At 37.0% G+C, this 15366-nt stretch overlaps 1 protein-coding gene across 2 annotated transcripts in view; it reads right to left on the bottom strand.

Annotated features, from left to right (window-relative positions):
• Positions 1 to 7814: 7814 nt before the first annotated feature.
• The window catches only part of KCNK2 (potassium two pore domain channel subfamily K member 2), a 154573-nt gene continuing 147021 nt past the window's right edge, over positions 7815 to 15366 (bottom strand). For both annotated transcript variants that reach the window (XM_003265111.3, XM_003265110.3), the window contains exon 7: positions 7815 to 10051. In XM_003265111.3, coding sequence (XP_003265159.1) covers positions 9734 to 10051 — 318 coding nt within the window. In that variant the 3' untranslated portion in view covers positions 7815 to 9733. The remainder of the gene's footprint in view (positions 10052 to 15366) is intronic.

Consider the following 15366-nt stretch of genomic DNA (forward strand, 5'->3'; position numbering starts at 1 on the left):
GGTTTTAACAGTTGCCCATGGATGAGGCAATGTAATTTTGGACCACAATATCAGAAAAGAGTTTAATTTCATTCAATCTGAACATAATCAAGGAAGCTCTCTGTTTAGCCCGTGAATTAAGTCAAGTCAAGTCAATGAAACTGCAGGCAACTTAGCTAGCTTCCTTCATTTGTCGATCTCATCTTGATTTGAACTAATTTTTGACCTGAACCAATTCTATAACAGTATGTCTTAGTTCATGAGTATCTCTGAACTGCATATGTTTAATCAAATACTCACCTGTTTATATTCCTGGAGCATGTAACTTCCTCTTGGTTGACATCACTTAACTCCTTAGACAACATATATAATAGTTTACTTCAGTGGTGCTAAACTAGGTGTGATTCTCCCCGCAGGGAACATTTGACAATGTCTGGAGACATTTTTGGCTACCACATCTTGGAGGGCACTACTAGCATCTAGTGAGTAGAGGCCACTACCAAACATTCTACAGTGTACAGGATAACTCCTACAACAAATAATTATCCACTCCAAAATATCAATAGAATAGAGATTAAGAAACTCTGATATAGTTGGAAGCCAAGTTATATTTTTCCAAGTTGTGTATTGCATTTAGCTATTAATCACTCTCCCCTAGTCATAGTTTATATATGATTGAACTTCACTAATATAGCCATTTCATGATTGGCTTACCCCGCTTGTTTCACTTTGCTTCTGTTGAAGTGCATAAGCTAAGTGAAAAACTTCAAATCCCTCCAGCCTAAACCACAGCTATATAATTTTGATGCATCCAATATTTCTTTGTGTCTGTCGCAACCTTTTCAGGATCCTAGCTGAAAAATATTCCAAATGGAATCCTTCATTGCTCTCTGTTACCTATATGAAACCATATGTAAAATTGTATTATTAGAATTCAGTTATGAAAAGGCTCTGTTTTCATGAGACCTGGATGCACTTTCTCATCATTGCTAATGAGAACCAAGTCCTGATAAATGTTTCACTTTTCACTATGGTTGCCCAGAGACTAAGAGCCACATAAATGGCCGAGTCATCACTTCTGTATTTTAAAAAAATGTTTATTTCTCCCACCCTGAACCTGACCTTCTCTTCCAATATATGACTTCTACAGTCATCTTCAAAACAGAGAGTGAGATAGGGATTCAGGTGCATGTGATATTTGGGTGTGTGCAAAGAGGATGAAGAAAGAGGATGAAGGCAACAGGAGAGGACAGAGAGAGGCTCTAAGCAAAGATGTGGTCTTAGCTAGAGTCTAGCCTCAGCCTGGCCTCGTGGGGAGCTCTGGAGTGTAAGTCTGCTTTTTGTCATCCTTATGGCAATTATTGGCTGTGGGTCACCCATGTTGGGGTGGGACTGAAGCAGCTTCAAGTCTGCAGAGGAGTGTGCTTCAGAAAATGCAGCAGCTGTAAACTGTTAGCATCTAACACTAAGAGCAGCTGATGATAGGGCTTCCAACTCAGTAAAGGCAATCTGGCTCAGGCAGCAACAGAGTCCACTGCAGTTGTCATGCATGATTTCATTGATGTTTTTCCAGTTTCATGCATGAGTTAGTTGTGTTTCTCTTTTTCAAGAAGAGATGTCATGGGAACATATCTTAAGATTAATAAAACCAAAAGAAATAGTTTGGCAGAGATAAAAAATATGAACACATATACATGCCCTGCTGATGAAAATTGTTTACCATAAAGAAAATGTATACAGTAATTACCATAGTGCCAGCCAGTAATTCTTGATTAATGTTTAGGTTGAAAATGTTCTAAGATCATCTTATTTAATTCATATGAGGTTTTTTTTTATTTGCAATGAATACACCTAACTTACATAGGTCATTCGAGGCTGGGTTAATATTTAGAAGAGAAGAGTCTTTTATTTTTAGCAGTATTAACTATAGCGACTTCAACTTCTCATTATTAATGTGAAGTTCTTGTAATATCAGCAATGCCTACATTTGTTTCTTTACCTGGGACCCCTGACCTGAGCTCATTTGAGTATTCTAACTGCCCATGGAGGGTTTTCACTTTGGTGATCCCACTGGCACCATAACTTCAAATCATCTGTTTCACTTTCAAACTTTCTTTTCCTTTCTGGTAGCTTCATGATCCTAATCTGAGTTGAAGGCACCAGTATCCACCCAGTGCCCCTCGCATGGTTCAGACTCAAATCCCGCTCACGGACTGCTCCAAGAGTCCTCTGACTTCCTGCCAGACATTGCATCCCCTCAGCATTGATTTCCACACCATTGCCAAGGTGACTGTTCTATAGCACAAATCTATTCACATCACTCCCTATTTTAAAGTTTGAAGTGACTTTTCACTGTCAAATCTAAACTTCTCGGGAAAGAATTACAGTTCCTTCTAAGGAGCCTGGCTGCAGGCCAAAATCCTATGTGCGATCTTTCAGGCCCAACCATAGGCAATTTCAAAGATTTGCCTGGCAGGACCCATGGGGAAGGGTGCCTCGCCATATTAGATGTGATGCACAGCCAAAGCATTGGAACTTTCTGGCGGGAGTTGCAATCAGGAACTCAGGAGCTTCCATTTGGAAAGTTCCTTACTGGGAGCCTGGGCTGAGGAACTTTTCTCAACTCTGGCTTAATATTTCAACTCCTATCCCTTCTTTTCTTCCACTTTCTGCCCCCAGCCTCCAGTCTGTGAGAGGCAGGAGGCTTTGATTGGGAACTCCTCAGTGCTGAGATGATGCCCCTATCTGTGCTACGAGTTGTCTGATTCTCACCCAGTGCCGTTCCATGGGGAAATATGGAACACTGGGGAGCCTTTCTCATGTGTTCTTCCAGTAAGTGAATAAAGGCTTGATTGTCACTTTAAGTTTACTTCTTTGTCCTACTTGACCACCTCAACCTCTGGGAGCTGAACACCTTCACCACCCAGTTCCCATCAATTCTTCTAGCCTCATTTTCTCTGATGTATATGGGATTTATTATTATTAGTTGTAGTAGTAGTATCATCATTAGCAAATACTTATTGAACCCTTAAAATGTTCCAGGAATTGCACTAAACACTTTACATGTATTTGTTCATTTAAACCTCAGAATAATCCTGAGATTTGGAACTCATCGTCATTTTACATGTTAGGAAAATAAGGTATACAGACGTTGACAAACAAAAACCTTGCTTAGGGTGTGGCAGGACAGAGGAATGAACTTAGGCTGACTGGTTCCACACTTTGTGTTCTTAAGCATTTTGCAATATCATCACACACACACCCTGCTCAGCCCACACAAAACAATCTGCTAGTGCCTAATCATGCTAAACTTGTTTGCCCTTATATCTGAAATCCAATGAAATTCTATAGCTCTTTTGAGATCCAACTCAGACATGAGTTGCTCAATAAAGCCTTTCTTCCACTCAAGTTGATAGTTTTTCCTTCCTCCGAGTACTTGTACTACTCCTAGTACTTCTTTGCACACCTCATTGTAATATTTATTGCCTTATATTTTGGTTATTTGTTTTCATTGTTGTCTTACCCATGGCTTGCCATTTCCTAGACAGCAAAAATTGATTTGGCTTAGTATCTAATGATTGGCACTCTAAAGAGTCTTGATAAATGTTGACTTGATAAACCATGAGCAACATAATATTTTGTTTGCATATACAATTTAATCAGTGAAGAAATTCATACATTTGACTAATTTACTTGTCTACATGTCTAGATCCTGGCAATATTAGAGAAAGTTTTTCAATGCACGTGTAAATTCTGAATTGCTGTTCCCAACTGACTGAGAATCAAAATGAGTTATTTAGATGTCTTGACAGTATCTTGGTGTTGTGTCTTCCCAATCCTGAAGTACTTGGTCAATGACAAAATTTGAATCTGGACCAGATAATGTCACTTAGTAATACTTGTTATAAATTTTTCAATGAAAATCCCAAAACATACAGTCTAATGTGAAAATAACTTAAAAGTGTAAAATGTTTTTAAACAAATTAGATAGAATGATAAAAACCATCTATGTATTATTCTCTATTAATTGTATAGTCCAAAAAGGGATACCATATACAAAATCAAGAATCAACTGAATGAAATATGATATTTATTCTATGAATTAATTCTAAAATCACACCATGTAAGTGATTAATATTCTCTATTGAATACTGTTCAAATGTGCCAAATAATGGATTGCTTCCAAGACTGTTTATAAATTTGTTTAAGCATGAAAAAGCTGGATTTTATTTGGCAAGGATAATAATTGTGCATTTAGCTTTCTACTAATAAAAGGCATCCACTTACTAGCATTAGCAAATATGTTTTGAAGTTAATTTCTAAACAAATTTTCAAGATTAAACTATAATTGAAAAGCTTTGATAGTATCTATTTTAAGTTTAAGTTTAGAAATACAAATAATAAATTTCTTGCTTATAAGTAGCAAGAGTATATAATGACTAATAAACTGCAAGTCTGTCTAGTGTGAGAATTGGCTTTAATTCATACACACACACACATGCACACACACACACACACGCACACACCACACAATAACTAGTACCAGCTTATCAGTTAATAGGAGAAATAACTGCTGTTTGTATTTCATTTACTAGTAAGTCAGTGGAAGAAGACAGATAAATGCGGAGCTAAGAAAATTTGAGTTATTTATGCACAAGGAAACTTCAGATGTTTACAACAGCCAAATCCCTGTTTTTATCTTTATTCATTCATTTATCATGTATTTATCGAGCACCTATTTTATGTACTCTGCTAGTATCTAGGAATAAAATAGTAAGCTAAAACAAATGAATTACATGCTAGTGATGGAGACATATAATAAATAAGAATAGTTATGAATATCTAATCACAAACTGAAGGAAAGAAAGAGGTTTTATAGAGCATATTACAAAGTTACCTGAATTGGTGTTAAGGAAGGCTTATCAGAGAAAGTAATAGTGTAGCTGGGTTCTGAAGGATGAGTAGAAGTTTTTTAGGTGAAAAAGGTTAGGGAGGAAAAAGAGAGTGAGCATTCCAGGTAACGGGACAACATCAACACAACCTTGTGACAGAAGGGAGAAATCTAGTGGAGCTGGGATTCAGAGAGGTAGAGAGGGATACAAGATGAGTCTGGAGAGGGTGGCATAAAGTAGACTAATTAGAAGAAGGCCTTGTAGACAATTTGCAAATTTAAAAAGAACTCTTTACCATCAGTGACGAGAAGAGAATGATATAAAAGCAGTTGAGTGAAGGGAAAAGATGGTGTTGACTTGGATTAAGGCAATGGCTGTGTACAAATTCAAAACATATTTAGGTTACAAGTCAACAGCTTGGTGATAGGTGGAGATACAGTTGAGGAAGAGAAGAAGATGTCAAGGATGACTTGCCCAGCCAGAGGGCTGGTCATGCCATCCGCTCAAATGGATGATACCAGAAAAAGGCCAGGTGTGGGGAAAGATTATAAAAGAGTCTTGGTTCTGTTGAGGCCCCTTTTAGAATTGAAGATACCCATGTGAGTTAGCTTGATGAATCCAGAGCAAGAAATCCAAGTCTAAAGGTTCAAAATAAACAGAATAAAGACTAGGCAGTGAGTTTTTGGTGACTATACAAAAATACTTTGACAAGGAATGTCAGATACAAAGAAAAAAATAGTTGTAAATTGAGGCAAGCCTAACACAACGAAAACATTTTGTAAAGCTAATACTAGGAAAACAATAAATGGTTTTATAAATATTAGAAATTGTAAAAGCAGAGTTTTAGTGAACAGAATTGAGTCAAACCAAAAGAGCAAGACCAAAACTCCTGCTCCTTGAAACCAACCCCTGTCTTTCAGGAAGGGATAGTTGAGTTATGGCTGGGGAAGTATCATGTATGAAACAGGAGGGGAAAATCTTTGAGAGGGTCACTGAGGTGGTTGGGCAAGGAAGAAAGCAAGTGGAGCTTACGAAGCTTCCCCTATATTAAGATAACTACAATAGGTTACTCTCAAATGTTTCTGTCAGAAATAACCAGGTTATCCCGTTCTATCTTGGCACTGACACATGAGCATATGCAAGGCCAGTTTCACTATGAGAGGAAATTGTATTTTATTTTATTTATTTAGTTTTATTTTTTTGAGGCAGAGTCTTGCTCTGTTGCCCAGGCTGGAGTGCAGTGGTGCAACCTCCACCTCCAGGGTTCAAGCAATTCTCCTGCCTCAGCCTCCCGAGTAGCTGGGACTACAAGCATGTGCCACCATGCCCGGCTAATTTTTTTTTGTATTTTTAGTAAAAATGGAGTTTCACCATGTTGTCCAGCTGCATCTTGAACTCCTGACCTCAAGTAATCCACCTGCCTCGGCTTCCCAAAGTGCTGGGATTACAGGTGTGAGCCACTGCACCTGGCCAGTTTCACTATGGGAGGAAATTTAAGTAAACTCATGCTAAAGCAAATATCACACATTAATTCTAATGGAGTTATGGACGTTCAAATAAAAAAACCCTTTAGTTTATATAAAAACAAAGTCATACTTTCATTTTAATAAGAAATGCAAATCACAAATAACTTATAACTTTACTAGACCAGCAAGAATTAAAAACAACAAAAAAAGAAAGAGGAGTTGATCTAGACCTCTAATTCTTAGGAATAAACAGCTATTTCAAACCTTCAGAATGTCTAAATTTGTTTTTCGGTATTCCATTTAAAATTTCCCTAAGTCTCTTTGAACTTTAAGCTTTAAGACTCAAATAATTCTACTGATTTTTGACACAGAATTAGATGGGATTTGGTCTTTTATGTCATGTGTTCCTTAAAATTTGAGAAATAAATAAAGCCCTACACACTGTTCTTTCTTTTTTTGAAGGCCAAGATGCACATTATTCAATTTCCTCTTGGCCTCAGAAGTTTTACTTTCTTCTGCATTGCAAGAGTGAAATACTATTGGAAAACAAGGTGTGTCACATGAACTATGTAGCATGGTATATAGAACTGTGTAAGAAATTGAAAGAACTCCAAAAGAACCACTTTTACATTTAGCGGCTGTAAGGGTGGATAGAGAGAGTATTCTAGAATCTACATCTAGGGATATAGATTACGAAGTCCCTGATACTTTCTGGTCTAGTAGTTTTTTTTCTAATACCTTTCCAAGAAAAACTACTCACCCTTATACTGGCCTAATGGAAAAATAAACTCACTAGAAGATTCCACGTTTTGTCAAAATCTTTATCAAGTTTCTCCCTACAAGAAATAAACAAAATAAAGCTTGAGAAAATAAAAGTGATTTCCGTTCATATAATACATGCTTTCTTAAAATTCCCCTAATCCTAAGGATAATGTTGGGGGCTAGTTTCAGAATACTTACTGAGCATCAAATTGTTTAGGAATTAATCAATAAATCTATGTAGGATACGAACAAGATAAGTAGTCCAAACATTTGTGATATAAGGTCTAGAAGATCGGTTGGTAACTACCTTCTTTAGACTTCAATACCACCAGGATGCTTAATTGTCTTTTTCTTACAAAAAGCACGTTCAGGCACCTGTGTTCAGCATTCAGTCTACTTCAGTGTTAAGACAAGGTCTAACAATGATAAAATATGGCATAAATATATGTAATATAATAGAAACAATCTTGAATCTATATGCGATTTCAAATATCTTATTTCAAAAATGAATTTCAGTATATTTGGTTTTAAGGAGTAGCCACTGAGGAAAACAGTCTGCATGTATTTAGCAAGGGTAGTATCAATGCATCAAAAATATTTCTTAAATATTTTGAATAAAGGAGTGACAAAAACTCAGCATGAAAAGTAACATCCTGGAGTTCTACCTACCTAGATCATATCTAAATTCTCAGCAGCAAGCAGGAGACTCAGAAAATGCTGACTTTAATTACAAACTTTATTTGTCAATACAATTCACAGTTTATACATGGTGCATTCCACCATATAAATTTTCGGAACAGTTATTTGAGGAAATGAGTGTAGCTTTCTTTCTAAAAGAGCCTGACTTTCTAAAATTTTGGTTGGATTTTTTTTAACTTTATAAAAGTACTTTTAACAAATTAATTGAATATTTACATTTCTAGCTTAAATTTAAATTTTGGAAAATAAGCATCTATTAGATTATTTGTTTTTTTTTAAAGATTCTGGGTTTATTTTTCAAGACTCTAATCTGAATGCCACTTATTCAGATACAGCTCCCACCCCCACACACAAAAAAGTAAAAGAAATCAGTTTGCAATTATATTTAGGGAAATTATTTTCTTTCTGCATTTTAAAAATTATATATATATACAATGTACAGCAGATCTAAGTATGAAAATAAAGGAAAGGGTAGCAATTTACGGGGTGCATTTACTGAATTTTTTCTGAATCTTGGAACCATCCAAAGAATTACAGGATATAAAATTAAACTAAAAAGAATAATCAGCCTCTTTTATGTAAAAAAAAAAACACAGCAAACTCTCAAAATTTAAATTGTGCTATAACAGCTTTTTCTCTAATGTCAGAGATGAATTATGCCTGCAATCTGCATTTTTCCATGTGCAAAGTCACAGTGATCCCAACTTCAACTTCTGCCCTCACAGCCAAGTCACAACTCCAAAAGTACACCCACAGAAGGCTAGGACTGGGCCCTGCACTCACCACTGTGCCACCTCCTCTCATCTGGCAAAAGTCATCCAACGAAAAGAAAATTATATAAGCCTTTCATACATCAAAAAGCAGTTAGAAGCTGGCAGTATACTGTTTATTAGCAAATACTTGTAACACATTGTTCTGCTATTTTCTTTCTATCAGAATGATAATTCACACCCACTGTTTTAAATCGCCTCCAATAATATCCATTTTTAACAGTTTTCTTCTGTCAGGTCATTTATATAGATAGATAGATAGATTTTCTTCTTCTGCCTTTAAAAATGTATAGTTATTAATAAATGATAAATTCCAAATACTGCCAGGAAAAAAGGGGATTGTTTGGGAGCAGCCAATTTTACCAGCCTGGTCATAATTACACTGTATATATGTACCACTGGTACCTGAGTCAAATAAATACTCAGAGGGGCCACCTCTGCACCTCATTTCTCTGCAGTGCCTTTAACACTAGGCAACGCTGAGTGTTGCTTCAATGTCCATCTAATTTGGCATCTATTTCTTCTTCGGGCATCATCACTTCAGTCATTTTACACACTGTTTCCAGCAAGGTATGGTATTCAAACGGGAGAACTGGGGTAAAAGACTGCAGAGGTGAGCCTAGGGGTGGGGGCAGGGAAGGAGAAACCACACATTAGCTAGAGAGGTTCTGTTTCTTCATAAGATAAGGCACTGACAGAAAATTTCTTAGGTAAAAGGCTGCATAAGAATTTCTCGTCATTTACAAAAAAAAAAATTGTTGTCATCCATAAATGGTCCATATCTAGGCTCAGTTAGGTAGACCCTGAAAAGTTAAGAACTGATCCCTCAAAGCTACATTGTTACCAGAAACAATTCTCATTCATTCTGAGGCCTTATGGCACATTAGGGAGAGAGAGAGGAAAACAGTCTGGGCACAAAAAGGCATCAGACATTGCTTGTCATTCCACTCATCAAAGAAAGTGGACCGTTCAACAAGCATCATCAGAAAGAAAGTGCTGGCTCAGAATTCCAAATTATCTTGATGATAGATGACCATGATGGGTGTATCTATTTTGTTCCCCCTTTGAGCTCATGCACAATTTAAAAAATGCTACCAGCAACAGTCATAAAGAGCATAGAGAAGTCCTCACCTATGGCTATGCCTAAGGTTATTTAAAGAGAGGGCTATTTGATGTTCTCAATCACAGCAATCTCTTCGCCAGCACAGTGTGGCGTCAAACCATTCAGATAGATACTCTCAGTCTTCAGTAAGGGAGGCAAGACATCCCTCTCGCTGGTCAGGTGGTTCACTGACAGGGTCCTCCTACAAGGAGTCAGCTCCTGATTGTGGTTTCCAGCCAGTTCTGCCGAGAGCTTCCGCTTGATGGAGGTGGCACGCTGGAACTTGTCATAAATCTCCACACTCAGTCGCCTCCTTGTTTCTTTGAATTCGGCTGTGACGTTGGCTGTCCACTCAGCAGCGTGTGCTCTGAACTCTCCCACCTGGAACATACAAGCAGAGAAACGATAAAGATATCGACATGCCAATCAACATTTTCTATGCTTTATCTTCTGTTCATTTTATTTTGGGATTTTAAAAAGAAGAATGGAGTAATCTTTTACAGCACTGGTGGTATGAGAATTGATGGAATTAGGCAGGGTATACACAGAAGGATTCTATCTTATATAGTTATGGCTCTAAAATTAATCTATGAACTTAAACTCTATGAATCAAACTATATTTCAGGGGCTCTAGATGTGCTTGGTTTTTATACAGGAATCCTGTCATTGAAATTTTTGATGCTGTAAAAAGGCAATCTCTAGCTTTTTAAAAATATTTTTAGTTTTTTTCATTTGTATCTTATTTCAAGAAGTATTGGAATGTACAAAGGGCAGTTAAGATATAGTAGAAGGAGCAAGGCAGAATAAAATAGGCTGCAATATGAACCCAGGTGACCTTGTTTAGTTCTGAAAACAGCAATGCTGTTTGCTCAGATGTGAACCTAGTTTTCAGAGATCAGAAAAGGTGTGTGCAAGAGCGTTGTATCCAACCTCATACTGGTCATTTAGGAATTCTCTTTTTCCTAACTAAGCAACAAAATATTTTGTTTTTGCTTTCAGGGAATGCAAATAAATAATAACTGTTAAGCCCACCTTGAAGCCCACTTGGGAAACAGTTAAACCCAAGGCACAGTTTCTCAAAAAATGTTTGTGGAATCCGTGAAGTTACTCAACCTGTGGGCTACCACCTCCTCAGCTGTAGGACAGACATCTTCACAGTACACACCTAACAGGATGGCTGAGCTAATGAACTTTACAAACTGCAAGATTTTATGCATTTATTATTATGTAGTTCTCTTTTGAGAATTAAAGAAAAAAATGTGCCATCAATCACCCTGAGTCCATCAGACATTTTCTTTGACCTCTTTCAAAACTGCGTCCGTATGTTTGTGTCCTAAAACAGAAAATATGACCAATCCTATGGGAATCTTTATAATCCTCTTAACTAACCAGAATTTAATAATCTAGACTATCACTTAAAATAATCTCCTAATATGGAACAACTCCTCTATTTTCTTCTAGCACTTCTGCTTTCAGCTTGGGAAACCCACTGAACTCATTTCTTAAGTGACCCAGGCTTTCCTTTGCTTCACAAGCAAACAACTACAGCTCTGTTTAATGTATTTAATTTTTGCCCTCTTGATTTTTCTTTTAAAAAATCAACACAGGAAATATAACTGATAGTTTCTAAATGTTTATACTCATCTGAATTATTGGAGGGGATAGATATGTATGTATATTATAATATGATATGTACACATACTTGGAAGTAAGGCTATAGATATAAATGTGTGTGTGTGTGGGTGTGTGTGTGTGTGTGTACTCAAAAACAGAAATGAAACTTCAAATATCCAAGGCAGATAGGAGGATGGTACATGGCAAATCAACTCTTTTTTTAATCCACACATAATCATACATACACATACATTTGGGGATCTATTTTTTATTTTAACAGGCCTTTTATTTCCTAGTTATACTGTCTTAACAAGAAATAATTGCTTGATATCTAGGTCTGGCTCTGAAAAAAAAGCAAAGCTGGAAAAATGAGTACTCTATGGCATGTAGAATCAGCAAAATCAAGCTTTCCTTAACCACTGAGGCAACTTAGGGGAAGCTTGCTGGGAAAGTGGTGCAAATCTACAAGAATTTATCCTGGAGATACTTACTGTTCCTATAAGGGATCCTGTCCAACTATACTTAGATACAGAACTGATTACTAAACATGTAATTCTGTTTTGGGGGGACTCCCAGGTTAGGAAGGCACAGGCAGTTATCTATCAGTGGTAACACCCAGTCATTCGGATTTGGCTCCTACAAATTCCATACACACTTACAAATAAACCCTCCCACAGTTTATATTATTTTTCTATTTTTTACCTAAGTCATGTCTCAAGTCTTGGGGCACAGTCAGAACTGATGGACCTAAAATGAAATCTATTCCATCAGCTTTATTTTGGTTACCACCAGCCTCTTACCTCACAGCCAGTCCTTCATGAACAGAAGGGCTGTAGACTGTCACAGAAACCGCCCCCACTTTACTTTGGTAATTGTCTTCTTTTTTGTGTTATCTTAAAAAATATCTTTTTAATATAAAAGTAATAGGCTTTGTGCATCAAAATTCAAATGTTCACCTATATACTTGCTAATTGTCTGCCTTTTCTAATGAGAATGTAAGCTCTATATACATCCTCAGCACCTAGAACCTCTTATGTAGCACATTTCCAATAAGTACCTGTTAAATGAATAAATTTATCACTGGAAATACACATACTCTGTAATCTCATACCACAATGATAGTAATTGGCAGTAGTATTTATAGGACACATGCTATCAATTGTTTTTCTTCTATCTGTATACACTAATCTTACTTTCTGCCTCTTCCATCTCAATTATCATCAATATTTTGCAAAAAAAGGTCTTATAGTACACACATTGTTTTGTACATAGCTTTCTTCTCATCCAATTTTAGTCCTTTTTCCATGTTAGTACTCATTATTTCAGCTCATAGTTTATATCAGCCACCTAGCAATCCCCAAGGATAATGGCAATGGCATGATTTAATCATTCCCCTATTGGTAAACATTTGGATAGATTTAATTTTTTTAGCTATTAAAAATAACACTTCAGTGAATATTCTTGTACCTACACATTTGGTAATGTGTACAAAGTATTACCGCAAGTGGAAACACTGGGTCGAAAGGCATGAGCATTGATGTGGCTTGGCTGTGTTCCCACCCAAATCTTATCTTGAATTGTAGCTCCTATAATTCCCATGTGTCATGGGAGGGACCGGGTGGGAGGTAATTGAATCACCGGGGTAGGTCTTGCCCTTGTTGTTCTCATGATAGTGAATTAGTCTCATGAGATCTGATAGTTTTATAAAGGAGAGTTCCCCTGCATTCGCTCTCTTGCCCGCTGTCATGTAAAAAGTCCCTTTGCTCTTCCTTCGCCTTCTACTGTGATTGTGAGGCCTCCCCAGCCATGTGGAACTGTGAGTCCATTAAATCTCTTTCCTTTATAAATTACCGAGTCTCAGGTATGTCTTTACTAGCAGTATGGGAACAGACTAATACAAATATTTTCTGATTTTGCAGACACTGTGAATTTTCAGTCTGATTTTACTGGAGAGGCAGAATAATGTGCTGGATCTAAACCTCTAAGTTTGAATTCCGGCTCCACCACATATTCATTGTGTGTCTTAGGGTAAGGTTTTTAACGTCTTTAGCCTCAGTTTCTCCTGTGAAGTGGGGGAAACAACAGAATCCTCCCTATAGAGTTGGTATAACAATCAAATAAGTTAATATATTTAAAAGAGCAACACTGAGCACATAGCAGGCACTAGATACACACACAAAATTTTACACAATCTCATGACATAGACCTGTATTACCAGTGAGAGTCCTTTTTATTATGGGTATTTATTGAGCATTATTTTCAGACTCAGAATTCCCAGCAGGCTCACCATTTCTTTTCTGCACACTTAGGTATAACCTTCACATTTTTGTAGCAAAAAGCACCTTATCATTGGCACCTGCATAGAAAGTATTTTAAATATTTTAATCATCTCTTTATTGCAATTTGAATCTTAAGTGGTCCCGATAAGTTGGACAAAGAATGAAAACCTTTCTTAGACTTGACTGAATTTTCTCGAGAAGTTTCACAAAGTCACCGTGATCTCACAGGTTGCACTAATGGCAAACACACAGGAAACAGGAACATGTAGAGCCGAGTGCTTCTACCAGTTAGTGATTCCTGCCAATTAGGAAAAGGCTGAATGCAAGAAAAGCTCAGACTTGTTGGAGTCCATAAATTATTAATACTTAGTTATCTTTAATTGCATTCAATTTCTGTCAGAGGCTGGTATTTTTGTCTAATTTTGGAAACATATTTTTTTCTCATTTCTGTAGAATTCCCAGAGGTGGAAAAGTAAACTCTGCAAATCATAAGAGCTGTAGTAACAATCTGTCAGAAATGGGGTGGGACAGGTGGGGGGATGAATGGAAGCCTCACCTTCTAGCTCTGTAACCACATTCTATGTGCCTACAGCCATGCAATTTAACCTTCTTTGAGCTTCAGATTTCTTACCTATAAAATAGGGCTAATAACCTATTTCACAGGACAAATGAATGAGATATATATATATATATACAGCCATGAGCTACATAATGATTTTTTGGTCTGCATATACAACAGTGATCCAATAAAACTATAATACTATATTTTTACTGTACCTTTTCTATATTTAGGTATGTTTAGATACACAAATACTTACCATTGTGTTACAAGTGCCTGCAGTATTCACTACAGTAACATGCTGTACAGATTTGTAGCCTAGGAGCAATAGGCTATAATATACAGCCTAAGTGTATAGTAGGCTATACCATGTAGGTTTGTGTAAGTACACTCTATGATGTTGGCACAATGGTGAAATTGCCTAATGCCACATTTTCTCATAACATAGCTCCATCTTTAAGAGATGCATGACCTGTGTGTGTGTGTGTGTGTGTGTGATACACACACACACTGGGCCCGTGTATATATATACACACACACACACACACACACATATATATATCTGTGTGTGTGCATATCTGTGTTCTCAAAATATAAGTGGCTACACAATTATTAATTATGATGATAGGTGAAGATGATAATGGTTTGCCAAGGGTGCTTTAATTATTTATTACTTCTAAGGCCTAAACATCTTTTAGAGGAGTGCAGGGCAAATTCATGCTATATAGAAATCTACCTTATAGCGGGTTACATTAGGGTGAGGATACACTGCCTCAATTTCCTAAAGATACTGAAAACAATACATTGACTCATAAAAGTGTGTACTTGGGCAACTCATCTAAACCACCAATAATAGTATCTGCTCCTTTTTTTTAAAAAAAAAATCTTTTTAAATCTTTTTTTTTTCTTTTTTCACATTTTTTTCTTTGTTTTGAGACAGGGTCTCACTCTGTCTTCCAGTCCGTGGCAATGATCATGGCTCACTGCAGCCTTGACCTCCTGGGCTCAAGCAATCCTCCTGGCTTAGCCTCCCAAGTAGCTGGGACTATGGTGCATGCCCCCCATGCCCAGCTAATTTTTTTAATTTTTTGTACAGATAGAATCTCCTGAGGTTGCCCAGGCTGGTCTCAATCTTGTGAGCTCAAATGATTTTCCTGCCTTAGTCTCCCAAAGTGCTGGGATTACAGGTGTGAGCCACAGTACCAGCCTGTTCCCTCTCTGTTGTGCCCTTTCTACTATTATTT

This window comes from Nomascus leucogenys, chromosome 5 (genome assembly GCF_006542625.1).
Source record: "Nomascus leucogenys isolate Asia chromosome 5, Asia_NLE_v1, whole genome shotgun sequence".
Classification (NCBI taxonomy): Eukaryota; Metazoa; Chordata; class Mammalia; order Primates; family Hylobatidae; genus Nomascus; species Nomascus leucogenys.